The following is a 14,097-nucleotide window of genomic DNA, read 5'->3' as shown; positions in this document are numbered from 1 at the left end:
CACAAATACAGGGTGTCCCAAAAAAAGTATACACATTTCAATAGCTGAGCTCAATTTTGAAAATGAAATGTACTTTAATAAACACTGCCTTTATAATTATTGTCTGCATATATTTTTAGGGGATACCTTATACAACTGCAGCATTATAGCAACATTGGGAATATCGTATTTCTAGGTATAAAAATAACAAGGCAATCCTTTAAAAACAATATGAACATACCTTTGGAAGCTCTTCAATTTGATTAGCATCTAAATAGAGCTCCTCCAAAGTTTTTTCAAAAGTAAAAATCTCTTTGGGAACCTGTTCCAAACTGCAATGAGAATAATCAAGAGTAGTGACAGTCTCCTCTTCCCCTCGTAGGCATCGGCAGGGTACCAACCGCACAAACAAACTTCGTTTTGTAGTCATTTTTAGACACTGCAATATTCAAATAACAATAAATTTAGTTAAAACATACATATTAACAAAAAGAAAAACATACATATTAAAACAATTTTTCAAAACAAATTATGCATTTATCACAATTTATGTATTACAGATAAATACCTCCTCACCTACATTCAATGAAATGCATTTAACATTGCTGTACTATACAATTTATATATATTACATTCAAATTAAATTCAAGCACTTCTGGCCCTGGCCATGTAGCTCAGTTGGTTAGAGTGTCATCTCAATATTTTTGGGTTCGATGTCCAGTCAGGGCACATACAAGAGGCAACCAATGAATGCAGAATAAGTAGAACAACAAACCCATGCCTGTTTGCCTGTCTGTCTGTCTCTCCACTCCCCATTTTTCTCTCTTAAAGAAATACACACTAAAATTCAGTTTTAACAGTTCCTTTGGGTCTTTGTTTTTATATGAAGGCTCACATGTCATTTATAACTTATCTATAAATAATAAAAGCGGAATATAAGCTAATTAGACTGGATGGCCGAACAGCAAAACGACCATCTGGACTACCTTCAGGATGAAGCCGGGGCTATGAGGACCAAGGCCCTTGTAACAATTTTGGGCATTGGGCCTCTAGTATTACATAAATGTGTATGCTTTTCTCCTGTAAATCTGTCTTTGTTAGTTTAATTTTCAGATGCAGCCAGGGACCCAGAGATAGTAAAGGAAAATTTTTTCTTCCCTTACTAGGGGTGTCGAACTCAATCAGAGAAGGGGCCAAAATCTAAAATCCAGCCTAAATCGCGGGCCGAATGGTTTACTGAACAGTCATAAACTGTCATTGTGATGGAAACGCAGCAGAGTGCAGTGATGACAGCGCGGTGCGGGCCACATTGCAAGGCCTGGCGGGACGGATTTGGCCCGCGGGCCTTGTGTTTGACACATGTGCCTTACACTATGATATCAAACATCAAATGTTCTTTTTTTTTTTTAATATATTTTATTGATTTTGTACAGAGAGGAAGGAAGAGAGATAGAGAGTTAGAAACATCAATGAGAGAGAGTCATCGATCAGCTGCCTCCTGCACACCACCCACTGGGGATATGCCCGCAACCAAGGTACATGCCCTTGACCGGAATTGAACCCGGGACCTTTCAGTCCCCAAGCCGACGCTCTATCCATTGAGCCAAACCGGTTTCGGCAAAACATCAAATGTTCTATAAAATCTTTGTCTCATGGGGATCATGACTATAATTAATAATACTGTACTGCATTTTTAAAGTTGCTAAGAGAATAGATCTTAAAAGTTCTCACCACAGGAAAAAGTATTTGTAACTATGTGTGGTGATGGATGTTAACTTTATTGTGTAATCATTTTGCAATATACAAAATATCAAATCATTACATTCTACACCTCAAATTAACATGTCAATTATACTAAATAGAGTAATAAAAATCTTGTCAACAAATAAATATTCAGTAAAGTTTACTGAATGCTATTGCAAATCATGAATAGATCATATCCCAGACATATGTTCAGAAACTGCAGAAGTCAGTAGAGACAATTAACTCAGAAAAGGAATTAGATGCATAGCTCTAGGAATCTACAAAAAGAGTTTATATCTCAAATGAAAACTTTCTGTGAACAGAGGCTATGAAGAGAACAGTTTATACTTCAGATTGAATACAGTGGGCCTTAAGCCAATTCAAAAATGAACCCAATTCAGCAGACTAAATACTGCTGATTGAAAATAAGGGAACTTTAATTATTGAGGGGAGAGGAGGAAATAAGTGAGTGACAATACACAAAGAGATCCACCATTACACAATATAGTAAGAAAGCAAACCAAAGGGAGAAAACCTTGCCTGGTCTGAACAGGAAGTGATCAACATGGGGACTACTATTGTAATTAGAACTTTAGTGTTGTGATAAGCAAGAGTCACTTCATAAATCAGACAACATGGTAGATGAAAAAATTTTCTAATCAAATGAAGAGGAATGATCCAAGAAAAAAAGGCATAATAATAAGCCAAAACACTTTCTTTTTCTTCCCCCAAAACACTTTTTAACAAAAACAAAAAATTAAAGCCACTTACCACTTGGCTGAATTTATCTCCCTGCTGTTTCTTAATTGAGCCAACATTCTATGAAAACAAACAAACAAACAAAAATTAACACAAAAATTAGATTTTATGACTCTAAGGAACATATTTTTAAATTTCTTATTTACCTCAAAATTTAAAATAAAATTCTCAAAAATTCACCAGTGTAAACTGACACATGCAAACTTGCTAACTTCCAAATAAATGGCTAACTTTTCTTTTTTTAAATATATTTTATTGATTTTTTACAGAGAGGAAGGGAGAGGAATAGAGAGTTCGAAACATCGACTAGCTGCCTCCTGCACACCTCCTGCTGGGGATGTGCCTACAACAACAGTACATGTCCTTGACTGGAATCGAACCTGGGACCCTTCAGTCTGCAGGCCAATGCTCTATCCACTGAGCCCAACCAGTTAGGGCTAAATGACTAACTTTTCAATCAGTCATTGGATTATTCTTAATTCATTTGTAAGCTATCTAGAGTCCTGCTCTATAGCAAATAACAAATATCTCTAAACCTACCATTACAATCCCATTTATATGAACTTACTGAGAAATGATCAAGTTTTTCCAAGCAAATAAATGCTAATAATTACATAGAAATTTAGTAGTTTTTGATGGTTTTATTTGGCAGAAGGTATCAATTGCTTATCAGATTCTATTTCTCCTTTCCAGATTTTTTCTTCTCTCGGGCTGGTAATGGAGACCACTAAATACCCACTTTTAAGCTTTCCAAGGTTGGAAAGGCAATGAATGGATAACAATTAAGACCAATGACTGCCGAGACCGGTTTGGCTCAATGGATAGACCGTCGGCTTGGGGACTGAAGGGACCCGGGTTCGATTCCGGTCAAGGGCATGTACCTTGGTTGCGGGCATATCCCCAGTAGGGGGTGTGCAAGAGGCAGCTGATCGATGACTCTCTCTCTCATGGATGTTTCTAGCTTTCTATCTCTCTCCCTTCCTCTCTGTACACAAAATCAATAAAATATATTTAAAAAAAACAAAAAAACAATTAAGACCAATGACATACACTCAGAAGTTTGCTTTGGAGGTGGAATGAGGAAGGTTGGTTCTTAAAAAAAATTTTTTTTAAATGTGCTTTCTATATCCAGGACTAGATGCGAATGTATCATGCAACCATCATCCTAAAACCATAAAAGTCAGCAAAAGCAAGAGGATTTACACCAAATCAATAAGTCTGACAGTGTAGAAGCACAAAACCAGCTGTGGAGTTTCTAATAGCACTGCTGTTAAAATTAGCTGAAGCAATGCTAACTACTATATAATTCTGGATTTCTTGTTTGTAAAAAAACAAAACAAAACAAAACAAAAAAATCAAAAACCAACATTTCTATTTGCTTAAACCATTGCTAAATTTTCTATACATGTAACCAACATATTCCAAAATGTGATAACCTGAAACCCAAAACAATGGCATTAAAAAGCATATACATCATAATCTTTCTTAAGAATTCAGAGATATTAATAAATGTGTTTTGAAGTTTTATAGAATAACTCTAATGTAAGAGAGTATTTGTCTCTATGCTAAGTAGTTTTTAGGATTACTGAGTTGTTTAATCTTCTCCACAAATTCTTCATATGGTACATGCCACAAACAATACCTTTGTACGTAGCAAGCAAAGGATGGCCACTAAATTTGTCATTCTACATATTCCCACTTAAGTGATAGCCTGGAAGAATGGAATTGCTAATAAAACTGAGATGGACTAAGACCATGGAAGGAGCATGTTGGAGAGGAGATGAGAGGAGCTTGTGCTTTGAAACATTAGTGTAAAACACCTGACATGTCTTGGTGGGATCCTCAGTGGACAGTTGGGTATGGGTGTTTAGAGATGGAGGAAAGAGATCCAAGCTGAGGATATAAATTTGGAAGTCATCTGCTTACAGATGATAGTTAAAGCAATAAAATTAGGTGAAAGCATCAAGAGCATAAATGTAGAAAGAAAAAAGATAGTTTTAAGAAGTTATCAGCTACTAGTATATTAATGAGAATTACCACTGTATAGTAATACAAAAGTTATTATCTTGACAAGCTCACTTATTGTAGAGTGGTGGAGACCAAACTGTTTGGAAGGGATTCAAGAAGTAAGAACAGCATAACTTGACATAACAGATATGGACAACTCAGGCTGTTTGGCTAAGGAGGACATTAGAAAAATAGAGCAGCAGTGAGGGAAGAATGAGTCACAACAATGGATCTGTAGGCAGATGGAAATAATCTAGTTAACGAAAGAGAAGAGCCTATTGAAATTTTTTTATAAAGCAATTTAGGCAACAATTCACACAGTCCTAGCAAAATCTCTCACCAATAAAAAAGCTGCTCATGAGAAGCAAAACAGAAACCTGGGGTGCAATGGTGGAACTAACTGAATAAAATTCATGTAGAGTATTTTATATTACCACACCTTCTAAGAGATTCTGATTTAGGAGATATATAATAAAACCGTAATATGCAAATCGACAGAATGGCAGAATGACCGGTTGCTATGATGTGCACTGACCACCAGGGGAGCACTGCTCAGCCAGAAGCCAAGCTGAGGAACCCCCATCCCCAGTGCACAAATGTTGTGCACCAGACCTCTAATTAGATATACAACTCAAGATTCTTCCCCCACCCTCAAAACTCAAGATTCTTTAACATGAAAATTGCTCAAAGTAGAAGAAAAATCTTCAGAAATCTTCTCCATGTCAGTTTCAAAAGAATGACATCATTTGTAGAACAAGAGAGCCTATTTTTATAGAAAACAATTTTTCATTCCACTATCCTATATAATAAAAGGCTAATATGTAGCCAAAACCGGTTTGGCTCAGTGGATAGAGTTTCAGCCTGCGGGTTCGATTCCAGTCAAGGACATGTACTTGGTTGTGGGCACATCCCCAGTGGGGAGTGTGCAGGAGGCAGCTGATCGATAATTCTCTCTAATCGATGTTTCTAACTCTCTATCCCTCTCTTCCTCTCTGTAAAAAATCAACAAAGCATAAAATAAAAAAAAGGCTAATATGTAAATAGACCAAATGGCAGAACAACCAAACAACCAGTTGCTAAGATGTGCGCTGAGCACCAGGGGACATGCAAGGAACATGGTGGGTGTCGGTAGTAGGCAGCAGAGTGTGGAACATGGTAGGCGTCGGCCACAGGGGGATGGTGGAGCATGTGTATGGGGCACCAGACCAACGTGGGGCACAGGTCGCTGTTATCAGAGTGAGCTTCTGGTGGTTACTGAAAATTCTTTGCTTCTGCATACCACAGTCCCGCCCAGCGCTTGCATCTGCTGTCGGCACCGGCCCTGCTTGCACCTGCTGCTGGTGCTGGAGCTGCCCATGGCACCCACTGCCGGCCCCAATCACTCGGCACTGGCAGCAGGTGCCAGCCCTGATCGCCCCCCTCAGGGCTTTTCCGTCCCTCCTGCTCCTGAGGGGCAATCGGGGCTGGCAGCTGCCGCTCACACCCACTGCCAGCACCAACCCCACTCACACCCATAGCTGGCACTGGAGCCACTGTTTGCACCTAGCGCTAGTCCCAATCACTCAGTACTGTCACTTGCAAATTTTCAAGGAATGGAATTTAATCACAAGATTCATTATGTTCCCAATTCATGATACACAGTCAACATAATTCAAATACCAGCAGCTATCAAATATCCATAAATTAACATAAATACACATTTGTATAGATTTGAGGAGAAACTCAAATGTAGTAGTAATACCACATACGGCTAAGGAGAATAAATTCTAGGAATGCCAAAATGAATAAACATGAGAAAAATCTACTAAAAATCACAAATAGATGAAGGGTGGGGGTAGAGGAATCTTCTTGAAACTGCCAAAAGAGATCTAACATTCTTGAAAAAATCTTAGTAAACTAGAAACATTTCCTCAGTTAAAAACAAACCAACCAACCATTAGCATCATGTTCAAGAAAACAGAAGAAATTATCAGAGACATTCCCATTGAAATCTGAAAAGTATCAACCCTATCTAGCAAACAAGGGGTGGGGGGTGGGGGGGAATCCACAGAATGAGAAAACATTTTTAAATTATATATCTGATAAGAGACTTGTATCCAAAATATATAGAGAACTCTTAAAACTCAACAATAAAAAAAAAACAAAACTAATGGCAAAAGATGTGAACAGGCATTTCTTCAAAAATATAGGAATAGCTAAAAGCACATGAAAAGAGGCTCAACATCAATAGTTATTAGGGAAATATGAAGCAAAACCAGGATGAGATAAAACTTCACAGCAACTAGCAATGGCAATAATGAAAAAGATGCAATAACAAGTGTCAGGGAGGGTGTGGAGAAACTGGAACCCTCATACATTACAGAGGAAAATGTAAATTGATATAATCACTTTTGGAAAATAGTTTGGCAGTTCCTCCAAAAAGTTAAGCATAATTACATGACCATCAATTCCTCGCCTCCGATATAAACAAGGATCGAAAATACATGCTTTCAAGAAAAACTTGCAGCAACTACCGTTCACAACAGAATTAACCAGGGAGGCCAAAAAGTAGAAACAATCTAATATTCATCCACTAATGATTAGATAAATAAAATGTATATGCACACAATGGATGATTATTCAGCTGTAAAAAGCGATACATGATATGACATGGATGAACTTTGGAAACATTATGCTGTGGTAAAAAGCCAGACACAGCCTGGCCTGTGGTGGCTCAGTGGTTTGAGTGACAACCCAGGAACCAAGAGATCATAGTTTGATTCCTGATCAGGGTACATGCCCACTTTTCAGGATCAACCCCCAGTATGGGGTAGGTAGGAGGCAACCAATAGATGGTATTTCCTCTCTCATCGATGTTTCTATCTCTCTATCCCTCTGCCTAAAAATCAATAAAAATTAAAAAATAAACCAGAAATAAAACACCAAATATTGCATGATTCCATTTTTATGAAATGTTCCGAGTAGGCAAATTATTAATGAAAATAGAAAGTAGATTAGTGGTTTCCAGAGTCTAGGAGCAGGGGATACAGGAGTGGCTAATAATAGGTATGGGTTTTTTGAGGGATAATAAGATGTTTTAGGAGTTACAGACAGTAAAAATGGTTGCAGAGCCTTACAAACGTACTAAAAATACCAAACTGTACACTTTAAACAGGTGAATTCTACTGCATGTGAATTATAGCTCAATTGAAAAATAGCTTTTAAAAAAGGAACCATACCAGGACACCAGCTAAAACCACTCGCATGTTTTTTATGCAGTGTGTATACCACCCTAGAAACTGAGCCCAACCTACTGGAAAGCATGACCTGATTTGAGGATTCTGGACACTGTGCCACACTGCTTCAAATGCCACCACTTTTATTTATTTTGGACCCTCTCCAAACACCTCTATTAAAATGCAAATTCATCTGGTGAAGGCTCTTATTTCTTTAGATGAATTTTTTTAGAAGTATATTTTGTCCTAAACTAGAGAAGAGAAGCAATAGAGAAAAAAACCACGACTAAAGAACAGAAAAAAGTAGGAATCAGAAAAACAGAACAGTACAAAGAAACTACCACAAAAAAGAGTAGTTTGAAATCCTCATTTTTCTACAATATAATGCTAATGTGTTTGTTTTGAGTTTACCTTAGCCTTGGTATGATTATAAACATTACAGACCTTTCAAAGAAAACCAGATCACTATTAACATTTTATTACAGAAAGATTAGCACCTATAAGTAAAGCTTAAAAATATCACATGATAAAAGCCTTATCTATTAAGAGATTCATTTTTAGTAGGATTCAGATGAATACTTTAGGTATAGTACCTATGATTCTATTAAGCCATCTTAAGCATCCTTTAAAGCTCAAGACCCATTTACTTTTTAAGTAAAATAGCATCATATATGTAGAGACTAGAAGAAAAACAAAAATTTAATTTTCTTCTACTAATCAAGCATTGCATTTTCTTGTAGCTCTTAACTACATAATTTAGACACCTACTTATTCACTTCCTCACTACTAAGGGTGCTGTGAGAATATAAAGTAGAATATGTGGCTCTCTGAACTCGAAGGGCTTATAAAACACTAGAGGCCCGATACATGAAATTAGTGCAAGAGTAGGCCTCCCCTGGCTGCTGGCACCAGCTTCCCTCTGGCTGCTGGCAGGCACCGGGGCCCAGACTTCCCTCACAGCCCAGGCTTTGTGAGGAAGGTCATCCAAAAGGATGCCGGATGTAATTAGCATATTATGCTTTTATTATTATAATTCATGCACTGGAGGGAGGGTCCCTCAGCCTGGTCTGCCCCCTCTCACATTCAGGGAGCCCTCGGGAGGCGACGCGGCAATCAGGAGAAGGTGACACCCCACCACACCTCTGTTGCTGCCACTGCTGGCAGCACAAGCCTCGGCCGGCCCTGGGCGGCTGGAGGGCCTGAAGTGCTCCAGAGGCAGGCAGGTGGGGCAGGGCAAGCCTGGCCTTGCAGTGTGCCTGCAGCCTTGGCGGGGCTGAGGGGACTGGACACTGCCAACTTGTGGCTATGGGCGTTATCTTTGAGGGCATTGCACTCAATTAGCATATCCCCTTCTTATTGGCTATGGTGCCACCATCTCTGAGGGAGGGACAGTCAATTAGCATATTCCCTCTTTATTAGATAGGATAGGGGATACAAAATATAAATTAATTTTAAAAAGTCAGACAATAGTTAAAATGGCACATGGTTAAGAATCTGCTAGAAAGCAAGAAATAAACATTTTGGTAAAATATCTGAACACTAGAAAGAAAACTACTGCCATTATTGTTGTTATGTAGCATAACAATGTTTGGGCTTTAAAGAAGTACCAAGTCTTAGTAAGAAATCACTATAGTAGAGAATGTTATCTTGCTATATTGCAGCAATTTTTAACCACAAGAATTTTTAAAACATGCAATACCTGACTATTTAATTAGGGACCCTGACCTATTCTCCCTTAGATTATCAAATAAAAATATAACAGCCAACACAAAAGTAACAGTCCAATGTAAATGAATCAAAATTATAATCAAAATTAAATTCTGCAGTGCATCAAAAATAGATATTTTTGATGCACTGCAGAATTTAATAGTTTATGTGTGCCATGTGATGAAAAAGGTTGAAAATGGTATTGCTTTTGGAGCTAAAATATTTTAAAATTACACAGAAGTATTTTATGAATTTGTGGTCACCTTTTCTCAGAGAAAGGTGTCTGATGTTGCTTTTTCCAGTCATCCACTTTGGTATGTGAATATCTGTATTAAAACTTTAGAAGGGTTATCATCCACAGGCCATGGGGTTTTATTGCAAAGGTCTCCCAAATGTGTGTGTGTGTGTGTGTGTGTGTGTGTGTGTGCGCGCGCGCGCGCGCGCGTGCGTTTCTGTTTTCTCAATAGGAATACTGAAAGAGTAATTACTCAGAGGGAAGGTGAGGGACGGTGTAATTTTAAAATATTTCAGCTCCAAAAGCAATCCAATGGAGCAAAGATAGTCTTTTCAACAATTGGTGTCAGAACTGGACCTTCACATGAAAAAAAAAAATGACTCGACACAAACCTTACAGCTGTCACAAAAAATAAACTCAAAATGGATCACAGGCCTAAATGTAAAACAAAAAACTATAAAAGTCCTAGGAGATAATGTGGAAGAAAACCTACATGACTCGGTATGGTGATGATTTTTAAGATACAAACATCAAAGGCACAATCCATGAAAGAGCGAGCTAGACTTCACTAAAACGACAAACTTCTGCTCTGAAAAAGACAATGTCAAGAGAATAAGACAAGCCACAGACCAGCAGAAGTATTTGCAAAAGACACACACACACACAAAAAAAAGGAAATCTCAACAAGAAAACAATCCAATTAAAAAATTGGTAAAAGATCTTAACACATCACCAAAGATATAGAGATGGCAAGTAAACATATGAAAAGATGTTCCACATCAGAAAACAATGAGATAGCACTGTAAACTTATTACTTTGGCCAATATCTATAACACTGATACCATCAAATGATGATGAGGACAAGAAACTCATTTAATGCTGGTGGGAATGCAAAATGGTATAGCCACTTTAGAAGACAGTTTGGTGCTTTATTAGAAAATTAAACATATTGTTATCATGCTACTTGGTATTTATATCAAGTACTTAAAAATGTATCTCTCCACAAAGACCTATACATGAATGTTTATAGCAGTTTCATTCAGAATTGCCCAAATTTGTAAGCAACCAGGATGTCCAGAAGGCAAATGGATAAAATGTAAGTCTATACAATGGATTATTAAGTGCTAAGAAGAAATGAGCTAATAAGCCAGGAAGACATGGAGGAATCTTAAATGCGTAGTAAAAAAAAAAAAACTAAAAAAAAAAAAAAAAGCCATTCTAAAAAGGCTTCATACATATAATTACAATTATATAATGTGCTGGAAAAGGCAAAACTATGGACACACCTGAGGTTTCTAGTTGGGGTGGGGAGAGGATGAACAGGCGGAGCACAGAGAATTTTTAGGTTAGTGAAGCCATAATAATGAATACATGTCATTATACATTTTTCCAAATTCATAGGATGTACATCAAGAGTGAACCCTAAAATAAACCACTAACTTTGGGATGATAAGTATTTGTTATTGTGGTTCCCCTTGTTAGAGTTAAATGAATAATGGGAGAAGCTATGCATATTGGGGACAAAGGATACATGGGAAATTTCTCTACCTTTCACTCAATTTTGCTATGAACATAAAACTACTCTGAAAAAAATCAAGTCTATTAAAGTAACTAGAACTGATGTTTAACTTATTATGAAAAAAAGGAATGGCTGTACATTACCATCTCTGATCTGTGTCAGTAATGCTTATTCCAACATTTAGTGTTGAATACTAGCTCACCTTTAGTCACCTATATTAATTATCTGATGAGTTTTGATATTTTTTTTAACCTAACTCAGTCAAGCAAACTGGGACGCCATGCTGTCTAAAATTTGACATTTCCTGGAACTATAAGGACTTTATTCTTAACAGACATATAAATGTTTATTTCAAGAATGAAAATCTTGAAAATCTCTTAAGCTAAAATCATCTGTACTATTATTTGGTGCTTTTAGTGGTCTCAGTCAAGCTTTGCATTTAGATGCTAGGAGCAGATCTACACTTGCCTCCTAGAAAATGACAGGCTTTATAATAACAAGTACCGTTTTAAAGAAGAAAGAAGTCTTTTAGTGAGGTGTAAATACTTCAATTTTCTTAACACAATAATAAACAAACATATGATTTCCTCAACTGATTCCCAGAGCATCATTAAGCAAAATAGATTTGATATGCTAGTTTTTCATTAGAAAACAAAACCTTGAAATTGTCTTCTATTCAGCTAGAAAAAGTGCAAACTAGAACAATAATGGTTAAGGGAGACTGAAAATACTATACCCTTAGATCAAGCTAGAATATTTTTTAAAAATCTATTATTTGGAACATAGTTGCCTACTGTCATATATAATCCATCTTTGCTGAGTTTTTGTATATTGTATCCTTTTTTAATTTAAAAAATCATTATGAAAAAGAGCCTGAGAGCTATAGAATATATGCTGTTGAATTATTGTCAACACTATCCACTCATTACTCAGCAGCTCTTTCTTAAGGGAGTTGACATTTTGAAAATCATTTATAATTTAAACACTAAAAAAATCTTTCATCTCCTCTAAAGAACTTGTGATGTTTCTTTATTTGGGATAATGAGAATACTGGCTCACAGGAAGCTTAGCTGAATCAGATGTTCTATCACAGCAATGAAGCTAAATTACTTAAAAGTTACGTAGTTCCTCACTCCTTTTTTGGATGATTTTCCAATCCTACTAACTATAGTATTCACATCCTATTAAAAATCACCTAAAATCTTATTTTTAAAAAGAAATACTAAAACAATAGCCAAAATAGTCAAATTAAACATACAGAGATTTTATTTAAATAATTCCATCATATGGTGAACAAATAAAAGGACAGTTTTTTTGTTTTTTTAAAGTTTGCCCTTGAAGTATCATTTCAAAAGATTCCCAAGCCAACCAAACAAGCAAACAGACTTAGGGAGTTACACAGCAAGCTAACTACATAAAGAGGCCTCACAAAAACTTCAAAACTACAACTAAAAGACAAAATGGACATCATCCAGGACCACAGCACAACCAATGGATATAAGACACTGGGGGGAGGAGGGGCATGAGGGCATGTGACAAGGGGTAGAGGAGGCTGGGGGAAGGTAAATGGGGGGAAACAGGAGATATATGTACTACTACATGTAATACTTTAAACAATAAAAAAAAATTAAAAAGGACTGGCTGAGTGGAAATTCCACAACCAGAAGAAAAAGCACACAGACTCAGAGAAGGTGCAGAAGGCAGAGGTACAGGGGTGCACGCACGTATGTGCACACACGGAAAGGGCTGGCAACTGAGTACGTGGCTGGCTTATTTTTGTACAAAAACTTAAAATTTAAAGTTATCAAGACTGCATTACAAAATTTATAAAAGCATCCATTAAAATAAAAGGAGGGATAGTAGGGTAATATCATGTAAGGAAAAATATCCTGTAAGTAAATTACATCTAGAAAATTTTTACTGTAGAAAATTAATTTTCATTTGTAATGCTAACAGCAAGACACCTATGAAAATCACACATGGGTGTCAAAATAAGCCAAAGGAAAATCTTTTGGGCAAAAATAAAAAGGATCCCAAGTCAATTTTATAGAAAAGATTCCTTTGTTAACTTTTGGTGGAGAATATGTTTGTATATTTTCAGAACACTACTCCAAGACCATGGGGATTCCTACAACAGAGAGGAGTTGTCAGGTCTGCTCCAACCACCAAGACAAAAGGAGAAACAGTCCAGGGATGGAAGACGCTGACGACGCCTTGCCACGCTGGCAGTCAGCAGCTGTGCATCAATGCAGGCTGCCCAGGACCAAACCAAAGAGGATGGACCTGCATTGCCACCATCTGTCCATCATCCAGATATCATTGCTGACATGTACACATAAGGAACTATTTGACACTGAAACTGGGTCTCAGAAATGTTGGACATTGAAATTGGGACTCAAACAATTTTGTTATTATAGGTTTATTTCTAGTCTTCAGTTGCAAGATTTTTTAAAGAAAAGAAATGGGGGAAAAGTAGTTATCGAGGTAAAGAACCACTGAACAGTCTGTCAAACACCGCGGGAAGGCAGGGGAGTTGGAAGGGGGCTGTAAGAGATCAACCGAAGGACTTACATGCATGCATATAAACATAACTAATGGATACAAGACACTGGGAGGGAGGGGCGGGAGAAGGCTGGTGAAGGCATATGTGGGGTGGGGGGAGGTAAAGGGGGCTTTGAGGGAGGTCAAGGGGGGAAAAAATAGGAGACATATGTACAACTATTTATAATGCTTCAAACAATAAAATTAGAATTAAAAAAAAAGAATCCCAAAAGGGGAAGAGGACGTGCTTAAAGCAGATTCTTTCTCCAGAGGTGAGGAGAGATAGGACTCAGTGATAGGCTTCTTCAGGCCTGTCAGTAGTACCAGAGCACTTATACTAAAAGTTAAGCATCCAATAAAATTTAGCTCTCCTGGGAAAATAAATAAATAAA

General features: G+C 37.2%; 1 protein-coding gene across 17 annotated transcripts in view; it reads right to left on the bottom strand.

Moving 5' to 3' along the window:
* ERBIN (erbb2 interacting protein) overlaps positions 1–14,097 on the bottom strand; it is a 95,155-nt gene that overhangs the window by 60,963 nt on the left and 20,095 nt on the right. For 16 of the 17 annotated variants that reach the window (XM_036410738.2, XM_036410741.2, XM_036410748.2 and 13 more), the window contains exons 2-3: positions 2,494–2,541; positions 221–418 (exon numbers count right to left, since the gene is read on the bottom strand). In XM_036410738.2, the coding sequence (XP_036266631.1) occupies positions 221–409 (189 nt within the window). In that variant the 5' untranslated portion in view covers positions 410–418; positions 2,494–2,541. The remainder of the gene's footprint in view (positions 1–220; positions 419–2,493; positions 2,542–14,097) is intronic. The other variant, XM_036410739.2, reaches the window with a different exon arrangement.

Source organism: Pipistrellus kuhlii, unplaced genomic scaffold (genome assembly GCF_014108245.1).
Source record: "Pipistrellus kuhlii isolate mPipKuh1 unplaced genomic scaffold, mPipKuh1.p scaffold_m20_p_4, whole genome shotgun sequence".
Taxonomy (NCBI): domain Eukaryota; kingdom Metazoa; phylum Chordata; class Mammalia; order Chiroptera; family Vespertilionidae; genus Pipistrellus; species Pipistrellus kuhlii.
The sequence above is the reverse complement of the archived record's forward strand: the minus strand, read 5'-3'. Positions and strand labels throughout refer to the sequence as shown.